Source organism: Gadus chalcogrammus, chromosome 4, assembly GCF_026213295.1.
Source record: "Gadus chalcogrammus isolate NIFS_2021 chromosome 4, NIFS_Gcha_1.0, whole genome shotgun sequence".
NCBI lineage: Eukaryota > Metazoa > Chordata > Actinopteri > Gadiformes > Gadidae > Gadus > Gadus chalcogrammus.
The window spans coordinates 34,717,641-34,735,404 of NC_079415.1; the positions used below are offsets into that span (position 1 = coordinate 34,717,641).

Consider the following 17,764-nt stretch of genomic DNA (forward strand, 5'->3'; position numbering starts at 1 on the left):
ACAATGTAATACCTGCTGGGTTTTATACAAGCAGGTTTAATTGTGATGGTGGACAGTATTAATATACGTTAGATACATGATGTCAGCCATCATCTTCATTCCCAGTAGGATGTGACCTCACTTCCTGCTGTGTGGATGGACTTTCCATCTCAATAGTGAGTGTGTGAGGTGATGAATCAAACAGACACTTACACTTCTTCAGAGCTGGTTTCAGCCTCCACACTCCACCGTGCTCCACACTGGGGGGGAAACAAAGTGAGAGCAGCATGTTGAAACATTCACCTTCATCATCTGCTGTCTCATCACTTTCCACACAACATGAGTGACAGCTGCCTCTTCAAACCACTTCATCTAGCGGCAGCTTGAATCCTTGAAGGAGACTTTGTACCTTACTGGTGAGCTGTCCTCTCCATGCCTGAGTGTGTCCAGTCTCCAGAGTGGATCCTCCAGTCCAGCAGAGAGCTGCGCAGCTCCAGAGTCTCCTGGGTGATTGTAGCTCAAGTCCAGCACTCTCAGATGGGAGGGGTTGGAGCTCAGAGCTGAGGCCAGAGAAGCACAGCCTTCCTGTGTGACCACGCAGCCAGACAAGCTACACACACACACACACACACACACACACACACACACACACACACACACACACACACACACACACACACACACACACACACACACACACACACACACACACACACACACACACACACACACACACACACACACACACAATTTATTGTATCTGGTTGAGAGCAGTTTCTACTAAAGTAACCACATTTATAAAGTGTATTCATTCAACATTGAAGACAAGTAAAAGCTTTATCGATACTTCATGGAGACAAAGCTGTGTCACCCTGAGAGTCTGACAACAGGAAGAGGAAGTGGGGAGATGACATCACAGACAGCAGAACTGCCTTCACTTGGATGTGACAGGATCTTAAACAAATGCTCCTTACTCAATAGCTACAACTCAATGAGATATTGTTCAGTTAGAGTCAGGAGAAGTCTGCTGTGTTTGGTACGCTAAGACCGTTTCTTCACAGGTTCTAACATTGTGTAGAGCCAGGGAGTGTTTTGTCAGCAGGGAAAGATCAACAGAAATGCATCAGGCAGGAGCAGCACTTACTGGAAGCTAGAATAACCAGTTTGAAGAAGAGGCTGATAACTGACCTGAGAGTTTCCAGTGTACAGTGCGGACTCCCCAGCCCAGCAGAGAGCAGCTTCACTCCTGAATCGTGCAGATCATTGGTACTCAGGTCCAGCTTTTTCAGACTAGAGGAGTTGGAGCTGAGAACTGAGGCCAGAGCTTCACAGCATTCCTCTGACAGATAACAGCCATTGAGCCTTCACACAAAATAAACACAACCTGTTAGGAACTGTAGTTAAATTATAGGAGAATTTTAAACAGTTTTTTTAAATACATGAAATAATAAATACTATGAGTAACCTGGATCTTAAAATATAAAGAAAGATTTCACACAGATGTTAAATTATCAAACAACAATTATCATTATACTTCACTTAAGCATACCATTTTATTAATAGGTTGTTATTAAACTTTATGAAACGACTCTAAACCGCACTTTACTGTCTGACTACATGACAATCATAATAATAATGTTACACAACATACACATTATACCATCATAAAAAGTCCCGGTACCATTATAGGGAGTGGAGAAGGCTGAGGTTTCCATCCAAAACCCCCCAGACACAAACAGAAACACCAATAAAACCGGCCCCACATAAACTCTCTCCCGTACTCCTTTAGCTGTCAAACAACTAAGAAGTAAATGTCTAAACATCATTTAGCTGTGCGATCTCTAGAGAGCATAAAGAACTCTCCTCCTTTGTCTCTTCCCTCTCTCTCCTTTTTCCCGCTCACTCGTGACCTCTCACCCTTCCCCAGATGACCCCGAAGTCTCGATATCAACCAATCCTATTGGTTGAACCCAAATATCATCAATATAACCAAATGTACTGAGCAAGGTAAAAAAATAATAATAATAGTGAGTTGACTTATATTAATAATGAAAAGATAATTATTGATGTATCCTACATATCAACAATAACTTATTGTATACATAAAGAGCTTTTTAAGTTAGTCTCTTCACCCGGGTTACACAATATTAAAAACATCTTTCTGAAACCTATTCATATGTGTGAATATATGTTTTGTGCGTTTAATAATGAATACTGGACATATTAAGCTTTTAAAAATATATTTTGTTTGACTATTGCAGGTTATGAAAATGTTGCTGTTGTGGCTTTCAGGAGGTCTTAGGCATCCAACTAGGGGTCTCTGACCCTCCCAGGACCCCCTATATTTCACCCTGCTCTCTACCATCAACATCCTGTATACAGGGGACACTATCGTTATGTTTTGGGTTTATATTTATAATTAAAGATTTGCAAGCATATGGATGGATTTCAATATCCACCTCAACAACAAGGGGTAGCCTTTATATGATATGAAAGTCTTGAATGTGGTCATCACAGGTACTGAGATAAGATTAGTTATTACTTTTAACATTTATTTGTAACTGTTTTGCACATTGAGTGAAACTGACCTGAGAGTTTCCAGTGTACAGTGTGGACTCCCCAGTCCAGCAGAGAGCAGCTTCACTCCTGAATCCTGCAGATCATTGGTACTCAGATCCAGCTCTCTCAGACAACAGGAGTTGGAGCTGAGAACTGAGGCCAGAGCTTCACAGCATCTCTCTGACAGATGACAGCCATTGAGCCTTTACACACAATGAACACAACATGTTAGGAACTGCGATCAAAACAACAAAAAGCTTTAAGTTATTCCATAATGAAGAATGTTATTAGTTTACCAAAAATAACTAAATAATTAGATGTATACATTTTCATTATATATTCAATGTTAAATGTTAAATAGTTATTTATTTGGGATTGAAAATGTTTTTTGAACGGATACTTCTTCTATATTCTATTGTTCTGAATATTCTCTTACGTGTACTGCAATCAGTGTTGGGTATCGTTACTTTTGAAAGTAATCCGTTAGGTTACTTTGTTACTATCAATTAAAAGTAATCCGTTACGTTACTACGTTACCTATAAATAAAAGAAACGCGTTAGAGTACTCGTGCGTTACCAACAATTAAAATGCGTTTGGGGTGCGTGCGTGTCCGCCTAGCGCAACAACAACACACATCCTCCTTTAAATGCACCAACAGTGCTGACTGTTTATGAATCAATCATGAACCTATAGCATAATGACAGGAAAGTCAGTCATCATATTGCATGTTTTATTTAACAGGCATTCATCCTTTGATCATTTGAACAGCTTCCATGAATAACATACTCCGGTAACAGGCAGTTATTTTAACAGAATGTAGCTTACCGTATTGGCTGCGCACAAAAGAACAGTGCGTCACACATAGCTTATCCACTTTACAAGTGCAGGCGCCTAACAAAGTGCTTAACAGGTAGGCACGCAACCTTTTAGAATTGGAAATTTAACTCAATTTAACCGTATGCGTTGCACAAAAGAACAGTGCATGGCACTAAAAAAACATTGAAGAACTGAAAATGTTCGTGTGACCCTATAGCCCTACATTCATAACAATCACGTAGGCTACCTTTAGCCTATTTATCACCAAAGTAATGGTTGAAACGTAGGAGAAGAAGGTGCTCAAAACGACCACTATGTTCTTCTTGTCCTTTTCGCTCTGTAACTCAAAATAATGAGCGTACCTCCAGGAATCTAAGGCTATCTTCTCGTCCATCTTGCCGCCGTAACACACGTAGCTTACACACACAGGTGCGCGCGCACACACACACACACAGAGAGCGAGAGAGAGAGATGCAAGGAGCAGGGCAGCAGCATCTGACTAAATGCAGAAAACCCGGGACTTTACTTTCCTTATCGAGGGAAAATCTTAAAGTAACGGAGTAACGAGTGGTTATTTTGGAAATTAACGAGTTACTGATTACTGAATTCGCAAAACTAACGCGTTAGGTTACTCGTTACTGAAAAAAACGAATAAGAGTACTCTAACGCGTTAGTTCTAACGCGTTACCCCCAACACTGACTGCAATACATTATACGTCCATAGGACAAAAGAGATGTTATGTATAATATAACTAGTATGTTAATTATGTTATGAGTAGAACAGTAACACATGTTGTTATAAACCTACAGGGATTTTTGCATTTTATTTTAACCTTATATTCCAGTTATATTTATATTGTGTAGTGTGTATTGTAATACATGCTATTAGTGAACCTACAGAGATGTTTTAGAGGCTTTGACCACTGGCAGCAGCCTCAGAAGACCCTCCTCTGAAGCAGAGTATTTCTTCAGGTCAAACACGTCCAGCTCCTCTTCTGATGTCAGTAGGATGAAGGCCAGAGCTGACAGTTGAGCAAGAGAGAGAGATTTTCCGGAGAGACTTCCTGATGTCAGGTACTGTTCGATCTCCTTCACTAGAGAACGGTCGTTCAGCTCATTCAGACAGTGGAACAGATTGATGCTTCTCTCTGGAGAGAGATCTCCATCTATCTTCTTCTTGATGTAAGACACTGTTTTTGTATTGGTCAGTGAGCTAGTTCCTGTCCGTCCCAGCAGACCTCGTAGGACAATCTGATTGGTCTCCAGAGAGAGGCCCAGGAGGAAGCGGAGGAACAAGTCCAGTTGTCCGTTCTCACTCTGTAAGGCCTTGTCCACAGCCCTCTGGTAGAGGAGGAGGAGTTTATCTTCCCCAGAGGTGGGTGGTTCTTCTGAGAGCAGATTGACACCATCGTTGATGAAGGACAGAAAGACATAAAGGGCAGCCAGAAACTCCTGGAGGCTCAGATGGACAAAGCAGAACACCTTGTCCTGGTACATCCCGCACTCCTCTTTAAAGATCTTGGTGAACACTCCTGAGTACAGTGAGGCTGCTCTGATATCGATGTGACACTCTGCCAGGTCTGCCTCGTAGAAGATCAGGTTGCCTTTCTCCAGCTGGTTAAAAGCCAGTTTTCCCAAAGAAACAATAATCTTCCTGCTCTCTGGACCCCAGTATGGATCCGTTTCAGCTCTCCCATGGTACTTCCTGTCCCCCTGTATCGACTGAACCCAAAGGAAGTAGCTGTACATCTGAGTCACGGTCTTGGGCATCTCTTCTATCTGGGATTTATTTAAGATGTCCTCCAGAACTGTAGCAGTGATCCAACAGAAGACTGGGATGTGACACATGATGTGGAGGCTTCGTGATTTCTTGACATGGGAGATGATTGTGTTGGCCAGTGTCTCCTCTCTGAATCTCTTCCTGAAGTACTCCTCCTTCTGTGGGTCAGTGAACCCCCTCACCTCTGTCACCATGTCAACACACTCAGCAGGGATCCGATTGGCTGCCGCAGGGCGTGTGGTTATCCAGATAAGAGCGGAGGGTAGCAGGTCGCCCCTGATGAGGTTTGTCAGCAGCACGTCCACCGAGGACGGCTCTTTGACATCAGTCCAGGTCTGGTTCTTCTGGAAGTCCAGAGGAAATCGACACTCATCCAGACCATCCAAGATGAAGAGAACATTGAACCGTTCATATCTGCAGATTCCTGCTTCTTTGGTCTCAATAAAGAAGTGATGAAGAAGTTCCACCAAGCTATACTCTTTCTCTTTCAGTAAATTCAGCTCTCTGAAAGTTAAGAGAAATGTGAAGTGTATGTCCTGGTTGGTATTGCCTTCAGCCCAGTCCAGAGTGAACTTTTGTGTTACGATGGTTTTACCAATGCCGGCCACTCCAGTTGTCATTATTGTTCTGATTGGTTGATCTCGTCCAGGTAAGGGTTTAAAGATGTCTTCACAGTTGATTGGTGTTTCTTCCTTGGCTGGTTTCCTGGAAGCTGTTTCAATCAGTCTGACCTCATGCTCTTTGTTGACCTCTCCACTGCCTCTCTCTGTGATGAAGAGCTCTGTGTAGAAGTCATTCAGACCCGTTTGATTTCCTGCTTTAGGGATTCCCTCAGACACACACTTTAACTTCTTCTTCAAAAGAGACTTGATTTTATGTTGGCACTCAACAGCAGCAGATCCTACATGGGAATGAAGAGAAGACATCAGATAGTGGATGGTGACGTCACTTGAAGCATGTTTATATTTCCTGTAAAATGATCAACTTCATAGTATTTACTGACTTCATTACTTGTGGTTCGAGAAGCTGGTCGTAACAAGGAATGGATACATATTTTTTTATTTTTTGTTTGTTATTTACACAGAAAAATCATTGGTCTAATGATAATAACAATGATAGTGAATCAGTGGTAATTAACTTCATATGCTGATATAACGAGATAGTGATGCATCTCTTCCACTTATTCCACTTATAGTTATTCTGCTGTTGATTTGCCATTTGTTGTTTAACATTCTTTATCCTGATGGATGCACCATAACCTTTCATATCTGGATCAAACCATTTAACTTCATACCCAACAATAACCCCACATATCTGGACCAAACCATTAACCTGATCGAACCACAATAACCTTATATATATCTGGATCAAACCATTTAACCTGGAACCCCCACAATAACCCTACATAATGATCAAACCATTTAACCTGATACCCCCACAATAACCCTCCATATCTGGATCAAACCATTTATCCTGATGGACCGACAATAACCGTTCATATCTGGATCAAACCATTGAACGCCCAAGAAGAAAGATATCTACACATTGAAGAATTATAAATGAAGAAATCCCTTAACACTAAATTAGATTATGTTATTTAGTCTGAACAGAGCAAATAAGAGTCTCATACTACTCTAAATATACATATTCATTCTGTTTTCAAGATAAGGGTCTTCCGCGCCTCAAAATAATTGTCTCCTCTGTCTTCAAAATAAGAGTCTCTTACCGCCCCACAGTGTGTCGGCCAGTTCCTCCTGGTTCATCTCCATCAGGCAGAGCTTTGTGATGTCCACCACTCCCTCTGTGGCGCGCCTCCTCTGCTCCTCCTTCTTAACATCCTCCTCCTCCTCCTCCCCCTCCTCCCTCTCTGAGCATTGTGGGTAATCTGTGAAGAGATCCCTCCAGAGCTTCTTCAGCTCCTTGTCTAGGAAAGCATGTGCGTTCCCCTCAGCCCTCTGGAACAGAACAAACATGAAGGAGGACTTTACTCTGAACTCACTGACGACATCAGAAGCCTCTGTCCTGGATTCACGTCCGCTGGTCTAAAGAGGGAAGCCTGGAGACTATGAGCACCACAAGAGATGCTTTCTAATGTTCATGTAGAGCAGAAGTCAGATGTCTTGTTGGAAATATACACACCTTGATCAGCTCTGTTTGATGCTGCTGTACAGACTGAGCACTGGTAACCTTTGACCTCTGGTGGGGTTGACTGTGGAGAGAACACACACACACAGTAAACATACAAGGGGGGGGGAGAGAGAGAGAGAGAGAGAGAGAGAGAGAGAGAGAGAGAGAGAGAGAGGGGGAGAGAGAGAGAATATTAATGTCTGCAATTATGTTCATAATTATACTGTGCAAGTATTCTGTGTAATTGTTTTTTATCTTTATTACATTTTTTAATGTATTTTGTATTTTATTTATCACTTAATTTCTCTTTCGCTGTACTTTTGGCTCTTGAGCTGCAATATCAAGTGAATCCCCCCGTGTTGGATTCATAAAGTTGATGGTATCTTATCTGCTTTTCAATGAGTTAATGGTAAATGGCTTTGTGTGTGTGTGTGTGTGTGTGTGTGTGTGTGTGTGTGTGTGTGTGTGTGTGTGTGTGTGTGTGTGTGTGTGTGTGTGTGTGTGTGTGTGTGTGTGTGTGTGTGTGTGTGTGTGTGTGTGTGTGTGTGTGTGTGTGTGCGTGTGTGTGTGTGTGTGTGTGGAGTACAGGTAAACCAGTAATCCTCTTCAGTTAGTTAATGATGGATTGTGAGAGAGAGTATCAGTAGAATCTGATAACAACCAACTGTTCTGTTGTCATCGTCTGTTTAATACTCCTACCTCTCCCCTCTGGAGGGGCGTCCATCTTTAAAGTAAAGAGGTTGATCCATAGACCGGTCACTCTTCATGGAGACATAGCTAGGTCCAGGGGAGTCTGCTCTCTGCTGCTGGCCTCTTCAAGAAAAACAAGGGTTTATGGATGTAGGATAGACACTGTATTTCTATAATATCTGATCAATTCTTACCTTTGTCCATGATTTTGCTTATTTTTTCTGAACAGGTTACGTATGCTCTTCATGGAGACACGGCTGGGTCCAGGGGAGTCTGCTCTCTGCTGCTGCTCTGGCCTTCAACACACACACAGCTGTTACTCAGACTAATGATGGAGTCATGATGTATCACTGCTGAGCTCTGAGATGGACAACAGTCACAGACAGAGAGATCCTCTTCTTACCTCTTAGCTTTGCTCCGGCGGCCATGTTCCCCAGACAGAGTGGTCTTAGAGGTAGGACCCTCCTCCTCTCTCTCCTCATCCATAGTAGACTGGAGACCTGGACACAAACACAACTCCATAAGGTTTCTACGGCCACTCAGTGTTTATTCTCTTCTTTTATATGAGCTGTGTATTTCACAGGGGGCTTTTGTCTCTGTCTCTTTGGACGAGAGGCAGCGTGGTCTTTTCTAGACGCAGATTCATAGACCCTCTCATTCTCAACGAGGGGAAAGATGTGGAGATTCTGCCCAGAAGTGTCTAATACACTCTTTAATAACTATTCATCATTCCACACACAAGGTCTCAATGGGCTTCAAAAGTGTCTGATAGGATCAAGTTCACCGTGCGGATATCATACCAACCGCTCCCTGTGCTGGTTAAACCACTCTGAAGGCAGGACCATGTATGGACTTCCTCATGTGGTATGACATCACAACCAGATCTGTGATGCAGGCTCGCAGAGAACCAGACCCAGTACAAGATGACGTCTAAACACCTTCACTAACCAAGATGGCCGTCTTGCAGTCTAAATAACATAATCATAATGCCGCAATGCAAATATAACAACTGTACATTCTGTCCCAAGTAGATTTAAAGACACCCAAGGACACAAGAATACACAAGAAAAAAAGGTCATTATTAACGTCAACCTGACGCTTGACTCCAGGCTGGAAGGTTCCGGGTTCGATTCCCAATGCCCACTGTCTAACACGTAGCATCCTGTAGAGCAGGAATCTTAAAAAAGATCAACCTACTGATAAGATACAAAGTTATTCATGTTTATGATCTATCAGGGATAAGAGTGGACTACAGTCTCTTAGTTTACTTCCTGTTGGACCAGTTCCCCTCTCAGTTCATACTCTCCCAGACTAACCTCTTATAGGCAGCTGATTCATTCGACTCCAGTTGTAGTAAAGTGGGACATTTTACTGCAAGTGTACATGAATCATTTGAACGTCTTGAGAGTAATAAACCAAATGATTTGACACAGGGTCCGTTTTGAAACCCTCGAAAAGCTGCACCGCAGCACCACCTGCTGGTGGGAGGATGTCAGTGGGATTGGCTGACCTGGAGAACACGGACCGTCGTCACCAGTGACCTATGTGTTGAGGCGGTCGCGGCAGTGTTAATTCACCTCGAAGGTCATGAACCTCTCATACGAGTGATGCTCTCAGATATAGAGTAGGCCTACACTAATGAAAGATGATGAAGGCCCACAGAGAACAAGACCCAGTACAAGATGACGTTTAAACACCTTCACTAACCAAGATGGCCGTCTTGCTGTCTATATAATATAATCATAATACCGCAATGCAAATATAATAACTGCTCATTGTGCCCCAATTACCTTTAAAGTCACCCAAGTACATAAGGAGACACAAGAAGAAAAACTCATTATTAAAGTCAACCTGACGCTTGACTCCAGGCTGGAAGGTTCCGGGTTTGATTCCCAATGCCCACAGTGTAACACGTAGCATTCTGTACAGCAGGAATCTTAACAAATGTCAATCTACTGATAAGATACAACGTTATTCATATTTATGATCTATCACGGATAAGAGGGGACTTGAGTATCTTAGTTTACTTCCTGTTGGACCAGTTCCCCTCTCAGTTCATACTCCTCCCAGACTAACCTCTTACAGGCGGCTGATTCACTCGACTCCAGCTGAAGTAAAGTGGGACATTTTGCTGTTAGTGTACATGAATAATTAAACGTCTTGAGAGTAGTAAACCAAATTAGTTGACACAAGGTCCGTTTTGAAACCCTCGAAAAGGTGCACCACAGCACCACCTGCTGGTGAGAGGATGTCAGTGCGATTGGCTGACCTGAAGAACACGGACCAGTCGTCACCAGTGACTTCTGTGTTGAGGCGGTCGCGGCAGTGTTAATTCACCTCGAAGGTCATGACCCTCTCATACGAGTGATGCTCTCAGATATAGAGTAGGCCTACACTACTGCAGAATAATGCAGGCCCACAGACAACAAGACCCAGTACAAGATGACGTCTAAACACTTTCACTAACCAAGATGGCCGTCTTCCCGTACAAATAATGTAATCATAATACCGCCCCACAAATATAACAACTCTCCATTCTGTCCTAAGTACCTTTAAAGTCACCACAGGACACTTGTAATCTAGAACAAATCCTAAATTGGAGGAAAACATATATAACCTCAACCTGAACCTTGACTTTACATTGACATTATCATTATTAACTTCAACCTGACGCTTGACTCCAGGCTGGAAGGGTGTCTATCCCCAATGCCCACAGTCTAACACGTAGCATTCTACAGAGCAGGAATCTATACAATTATTCAATAGCAATTTTGACGAATAGCAATGCATCCATACATTTACTAACATTTTTAACCATCACCCTATTAATATGATTCAAAGTTATTCATATTTATGATCGATCACGGATCAGAGTGGACGACAGTACCTGAGTCGTCTTCCTGCTGTGATGAAGTGAGCCACAGCAAACCGTCCGACTCATAACAAGGAAATGATGAACCAACCAGTTGGACCAGTTCCCCCTCCCAGTTCAAACTCCTCCCAGACTAACATGCTAAGGCGGCTGATCCAAGATTAATAACTTTTTAAAAAAATGAACGATGGACAGAGAGCTGTGATGTGTAGAAGCTCAGAGAAAAACCTAGAGACACTTGATGGTTCAACCAGCATGTAGAGCCACTCAGTCATTGAGTCAGCTGCTTCTCCACAGATGCACATTCTAACATAGATACCATGTTATCAAATAAAGAGACTGATAACGTCATGAATAGAAGCACATCACGTAGAAAAGGCCTCCTCTGCTCTGTGTCTGCCGAACACCTCCATGTACAATCCTTCTCCATCCTTTAAAGACACCACCACCTTGATTCTATGAATTTGCATCAGTGTGAACGCATGAATCACTAGAATCTATACAATCGATGGATGATTTCCCTTTTCAGAAGAGCAGTGTACTGAGTAGAGTGCAGAATACTTTAGAGTGTAGAGTATTCAGAGTACTCAGTAAGGGTTAGCATGTTGTACTGGCCAGTGATTCTATAAAAGCAGGTTGATTTTCTTTATTTGTTTCTCTTGAATGAGTCTCAATGGAATCTTCTTGGGTTAAATTCTTCTTTTGTTTTTTCCTTCCTTGTGTTACACCCTTTACTGACAGGTATTCAGATAAGGGCCAAGACACCCACACACACACACACACACACACACACACACACACACACACACACACACACACACACACACACACACACACACACACACACACACACACACACACACACACACACACACACACACTCACGTTATTCTATCTGGATGGGAGATATTCTCATGAATGTATCAGGGTCACCTGCTACTGTTTGTGCAGAAATAGTTTTTTAAACCATAAACACAGTTATGGTCCCATGAGTGTGATGTGAACTAAACACATGAATACCTCCATGGCTCCCATTCATGTAGACATCTGCCTTCATGTGGGTGAGGGTGTTTTGATGTGTTTGTGTTTGAACTCCCAGTCATGTTAGTGTGACCTCATGTCTTCAGACGGAGCTGGAAGTCTGTCAAGTGTACTTTTTTAAATTAAAATTAGGAAACCAATGTTGTTACATGTCATTCATTATTCAGGAGCAGAGACTTACAGAAATATAATCGATGGATTATAATGTCATCAACATGGATCCTTCAAACATTTCTACATGACTGCAACTGTGGTTATTGAATTAAAGGTTATACATGGTTTTGAGGAGAAAACAAAAAGTGACCACTATAGTCTATGTAGTGTCATCATTTATAACGTTTATGTTTCTATAATAGCAGGGTTATTTTCTTCCTTCACTTTTCTTCCGTGATTATATTATATATTGTTTACTGTTTACTTTTTTGTTCTACTTTTTATAGTTATCTAAGAGTTTATTGTTTATCTTATATTGTATATAATTTAATATTGTGTTGTGTTTCTTTCTGTAAACTACTCGACAATCAATTTCCTTGAGAAAGTCATCCCAAAAGGATTAATGAAGCCTAATGTAAACTAATCTATCTAATCTGGTTGGGTTGGATTCTTCCTGCACCCTTTACAGGCAGGTATTCAACAACACACACCTTTAGGCTCATCGAACCAGCACAGTTTACAACCATTGTAACGTGATGTCACTCAGTATTCAGAGGGCTTAGGGTTTCAGAATCTTTATTCTTTATTTTTTAGTTCAATTTCGATTCTAACTTATAACAATTATGGTCCTAGATTTGGGTAATAACGGTACAATAACATACAAAAAATAACACAACAAACAATAAACCATAACACACAATGATCCAATGGATGGAAGTCAGCCTGCGTTCCTCCAGAGGTCCCCAAGGTGCAGTCCCCTGAAGGGGAGACCAACCCGCGCCGCCCCAAGAGCTGCGCCAGCTGAAGTCCGACACACTGTCTACTGCGAGGACTTCTTATACCGTGGCACAGGTGACAGAAAGGCTGGGATCAGCTCTGCTCCACACATGATGTAGGATGGAAACATCTATCATGTTGTTCCCCCTTCATCGTGTAAGCTCCGTCTCCTATTCCTTGCATCGTCTAGCCGCTCTACTTGTTCCTAGCGTTAGCCAGCGTTAACCTTTGTGCCGGGGGTATCCCGGGCACGAGGGAGCAGAGATCCCCTCATGCGTTCTTCTCCTTGATGAGAACACAGGAAACTCTGTCCTTTAAGTAAACATTATTTGATTTGATCCTTGACAACTGCCGTGTGAGGTGTGACTTCTCAGTTGGACCCCCCCCCACACACACATGTAGAAACCCATGCCAGGTGGACCCTCCCCCACACACACACACACACACACACACATACACGTTTACCATACCAACAGGGGACTATCGGTTTTCATCGACCAAGTGTGGACCTCTATTTCTGGTCATTTAAAAAATACAAAAACATAATACAGAGTTTAGTTTTAAGTTATTTTGTCATAATATAACTTCAAATGTGTTTTTTTAATTTATTTTAAAGAAGTTGCCAAGAGGGGACTTGAATACTTAAGCGATATTTACATATCAAAGAGGGGACTCCATTCACTGCAGCAAGGGAGCTCTCTGTGCCTATTGTTTCACTCAATGAGTGTTTGCCAACTGCAACTGTTGCTTCTGTCAGTGCGTTTACATGGGAAAATTTAAAAGATGGTCCCCATTTGGATTGTAAAACATGACATGACAAGTCCCCTGTTAAATGGTATCGGGCGACCCTCACACTCCTGCATGGATCTATTCATGTGTGGAAAAGAATAAATGTAATCCTCATCAATAATCAGAAACATCTTTTAAGATATATTTAGAAGGGTTAAAAGATGTGCGTTTAATTTGCAATTTGCAAGTTAAATATGGACAATAATGCGATTAATCATTAATTATTTGTATTGATTGACAGCCCTAGTTAGCATTGTTATCTATACGTCTTTTTTTCTCACGAAAAAAAGTCTCTTATGAACTATGGAAGAACTGTCTAAAGGCTCCATGGCAAATTATTTATTTTTTACTATAGAGAAAGCAGTTAACAATTTTTTTCTAACCTAATGAATACATAAATGCTGGAGTGTAAGTGTCGCTCCATACCATTGAACAGGGGACCAGTGTCATTTTGTACAGGGAAAGAGGGGACTTCTGTCATTCTGTACAATCCAAGTGGGGACCATTTTTTCTGTTTGACGGCACAAAGTTAAAAACAAAATTCTACACATCAAACTTTCTTTGATGGTCTGTATACTATTGTGCAGGTTCTGACATATGCTGTAGGTAACTCCATCAAAAAGACAGATGATAGCTTTAAGGCGGTTCAAGTGCAGGGAACAGCGATTGTTGATTGATTGAAACGTGATAAATTGTGGTAGTTAAAACTGAAGTCATGTTATTGTGGAAAAATATAATCTAGAAAAAACTGTCCCATACATAAATTCACATTCAAAGAACAGACAAACTTTGTGCTCTAAAATATAAAAGATGGTCCCCACTTGGATTGTAAAACATGACAGAAGTCCCCTGTTAAATGGTATGGGGCGACCCTCACACTCCTGCATGGATCTATTCATGAAGTGTGGAAAAGAAAAAATGTAATCCTCATCAATAATCTATGATCATCTTTTAAGATATATTTAGAAGGGTTAAAAAATGTGCGATTAATTTGCAATTTGCAAGTTAAATTTGGACAATAATGCGATTAATCACGATTAAATATTTTAATTAATTGAAAGCCCTAGTTAGCCCTGTTATATAAACGTTTTTTATCTCATGACAAAATGTCTCTTTTGAACTATGGAAGAACTGTCTAAACTGTCCAAATTATTTATTTTTTGCGATAGAGAAAGCAGTCAACCATTTTTTTCCAACCCATATGTATACATAATGCTGGAGTGTAAGTGTCGCTCCATACCATTTAACAGGGGACCAGTGTCATTTTGTACAGGCAAAGAGGGGACTTCTGTCATTCTGTACATTCCAAGTGGGGACCATCTTTTCTGTTTACAGTTTTTCTCAGTCGCTTTGGTACATTTCTCAGATCAGAAATGAAATTTGAAAAGCAGTAAGTGCATTTCTCAAAACAATGCGTTCAAATAGCAAAACACCATGGATTACCTGCAAAAGCCAGTCTCTTGCTCAAAATCCTTAGTTCATCTCTCAAAAGTAAATATCTGTTTCAATGAACATGTCAGTGCCATCAGAATGACAAGTCCTTGCGTCATTGTCTACATATAAGACAGTCAAATTGCTTAGTCATGTTGTCAATATAACAGTGTACTCTTGAGGGATAATCTGATGTAAACTATGGCTAAAGTTTTGAAGACAATTATTGTAAATTGTAAGTTACACCTTAGTGTATGTGGGAGATTGATTGCAAGAGACTGGACAAGATTCACATTTACGCTTTGACTGTTTGTACTGCAATTTGTTGACAGACCATGTCATTGCTAGAAATGTGAACATAGGAAAATCTCCTTTGGGAAAACTGTACATGCATTGCTGTCGGAATTACAGTGCAGTCATCCTACAACTCCTGACGTTCCTGTGTGTTGGGCCACAAATTCTCAGACAATTTACTGTAACATTGTGTTGTGCTCCAGCTATATACTTGCCAGTTCATGGTTCAGGAGATGCACCTTTGAGCTATTGGTTGATCGTTGGTTGAACTAACACTTCACACATTTCCCTTCTTTAGAGAAAGGCAAGATTCAACTGGTAGCAATTGACCAATTCAGGATAGATTTAGAAAAAAGAACAAAAAAAAGATTCTAATGCCAGTGTATAGAAATGTATAGAAATATGCTTGACATATTATGACAACTTGTTCAACCATTTTGCATGTAAAGACTTATGCAATGAACTAATACCTAAATGTTGTGGGGGTGAGACTCTTCTATAGAGACCATTACAATACATTTTGATCACATGACATAAGCAATTGATAATGTAGGAAAGAGCAGAGAATTGCACATAATCATGTGCATGGATGTACCAAAGCATACGCAACGTGTTCAAATAAATGAGAAACTGTTTTTTTCATGTGCACAAGTGACACACTGATGTGAAAATTGAACAGGTCGTTTTTTAGAATTTAAATTCTGATCTGAGAAATGAACCAAAGCGACTGAGAAAAACTGTAACAGCACAAATTTAAAAACAAAATTCTACACATTACAGTTTTTCTCAGTCGCTTTGGTACATTTCTCAGATCAGAAATGAAATTTGCAAAGCAGTAAGTGCATTTCTCAAAACAATGCGTTCAAATAGCAAAACACCATGGATTACCTGCAAAAGCCAGTCTCTTGCTCAAAATCCTTAGCTCATCTCTCAAAAGTTCAATGAACATGTCAGTGCCATCAGAATGACAAGTCCTTGCGTCATTGTCTACGGATAAGACAGTCAAATTGCTTAGTCATGTTGTCAATATAACAGTGTACTCTTGAGGGATAATCTGATGTAAACTATGGCTAAAGTTTTGAAGACAATTATTGTAAATTGTAAGTTACACCTTAGTGTATGTGGGAGATTGATTGCAAGAGACTGGACAAGATTCACATTTACGCTTTGACTGTTTGTACTGCAATTTGTTGACAGACCATGTCATTGCTAGAAATGTGAACATAGGAAAATCTCCTTTGGGAAAACTGTACATGCATTGCTGTCGGAATTACAGTGCAGTCATCCTACAACTCCTGACGTTCCTGTGTGTTGGGCCACAAATTCTCAGACAATTTACTGTAACATTGTGTTGTGCTCCAGCTATATACTTGCCAGTTCATGGTTCAGGAGATGCACCTTTGAGCTATTGGTTGATCGTTGGTTGAACTAACACTTCACACATTTCCCTTCTTTAGAAAAAGGCAAGATTCAACTGGTAGCAATTGACCAATTCAGGATAGATTTAGAAAAACAAACAAAAAAAAGAGTCTAAGGCCAGTGTATAGAAATGTATAGAAATATGCTTGACATATTATGACAACTTGTTCAACCATTTTGCATGCAAAGACTTATGCAATGAACTAATACCTAAATGTTGTGGGGGTGAGACTCTTCCATAGAGACCATTACAATACATTTTGATCAACATGACATAAGCAATTGATAATGTAGGAAAGAGCAGAGAATTGTACATAATCATGTGCATGGATGTACTAAAGCATTCGCAACGTTTTCAAATAAATGTTTAAGGTGTTTTAATAAATGTTTTTTTCATGTGCACAAGTGACACACTGATGTGAAAATTGAACAGGTAGTTTTGAGAATTTCAATTCTGATCTGAGAAATTAACCAAAGCGACTGAGAAAAACTGTAAACTTTCTTGAATGGTCTGTATACTATTGTGCAGGTTCCGACATATGCTGTAGATAACTCCATCAAAAAGACAGGTGATAGCTTTAAGGATGTTCAGGTGCAGGGAACAGCGATTGTTGCTTGATTGAACCGTGATAAATTGTGGTAGTTAAAACTGAAGTCATGATATTGTGGAAAAATATAATTTAGAAAAGCTTTTAGAGCAGAAAAAACATAAGTTCACATTCAAAGAACAGACAAACATTGTGCTCTAAAATATGAAAAGATGGTCCCCACTTGGATTGTAAAACATGACAGAAGTCCCCTGTTAAATGGTATGGGGCGACCCTCACACTCCTGCATGGATCCATTCATGAAGTGTGGAAAAGAATAAATGTAATCCTCATCAATAATCAATAATCATCTTTTAAGATATATTTAGAATGGTTAAAAAATGTGCAATTAATTGGCAATTTGCAAGTTAAATATGGACAATAATGCGATTAATCACGATAAAATATTTTAATTGATTGACAGCCCTAGTTAGCCCTGTTATGTATGC

At 40.6% G+C, this 17,764-nt stretch overlaps 2 protein-coding genes across 3 annotated transcripts in view; one reads left to right on the forward strand and one right to left on the reverse strand.

Moving 5' to 3' along the window:
* Positions 1–17,764, forward strand: part of LOC130381364 (NACHT, LRR and PYD domains-containing protein 12-like) — a 224,649-nt gene that overhangs the window by 65,674 nt on the left and 141,211 nt on the right. The gene's annotated exons all lie outside the window — the stretch shown is intronic.
* Positions 1,074–8,489, reverse strand: LOC130381370 (NACHT, LRR and PYD domains-containing protein 12-like). The gene is made up of 8 exons (XM_056588958.1): positions 8,356–8,489; positions 8,147–8,248; positions 7,962–8,075; positions 7,275–7,344; positions 6,862–7,090; positions 4,254–6,036; positions 2,568–2,741; positions 1,074–1,341 (listed from the first exon to the last, which is right to left on the reverse strand). The coding sequence occupies exons 1-8, from the start codon at positions 8,472–8,474 to the stop codon at positions 1,089–1,091; spliced, it is 2,844 nt and encodes a 947-aa protein (XP_056444933.1). The 5' UTR covers positions 8,475–8,489; the 3' UTR covers positions 1,074–1,088.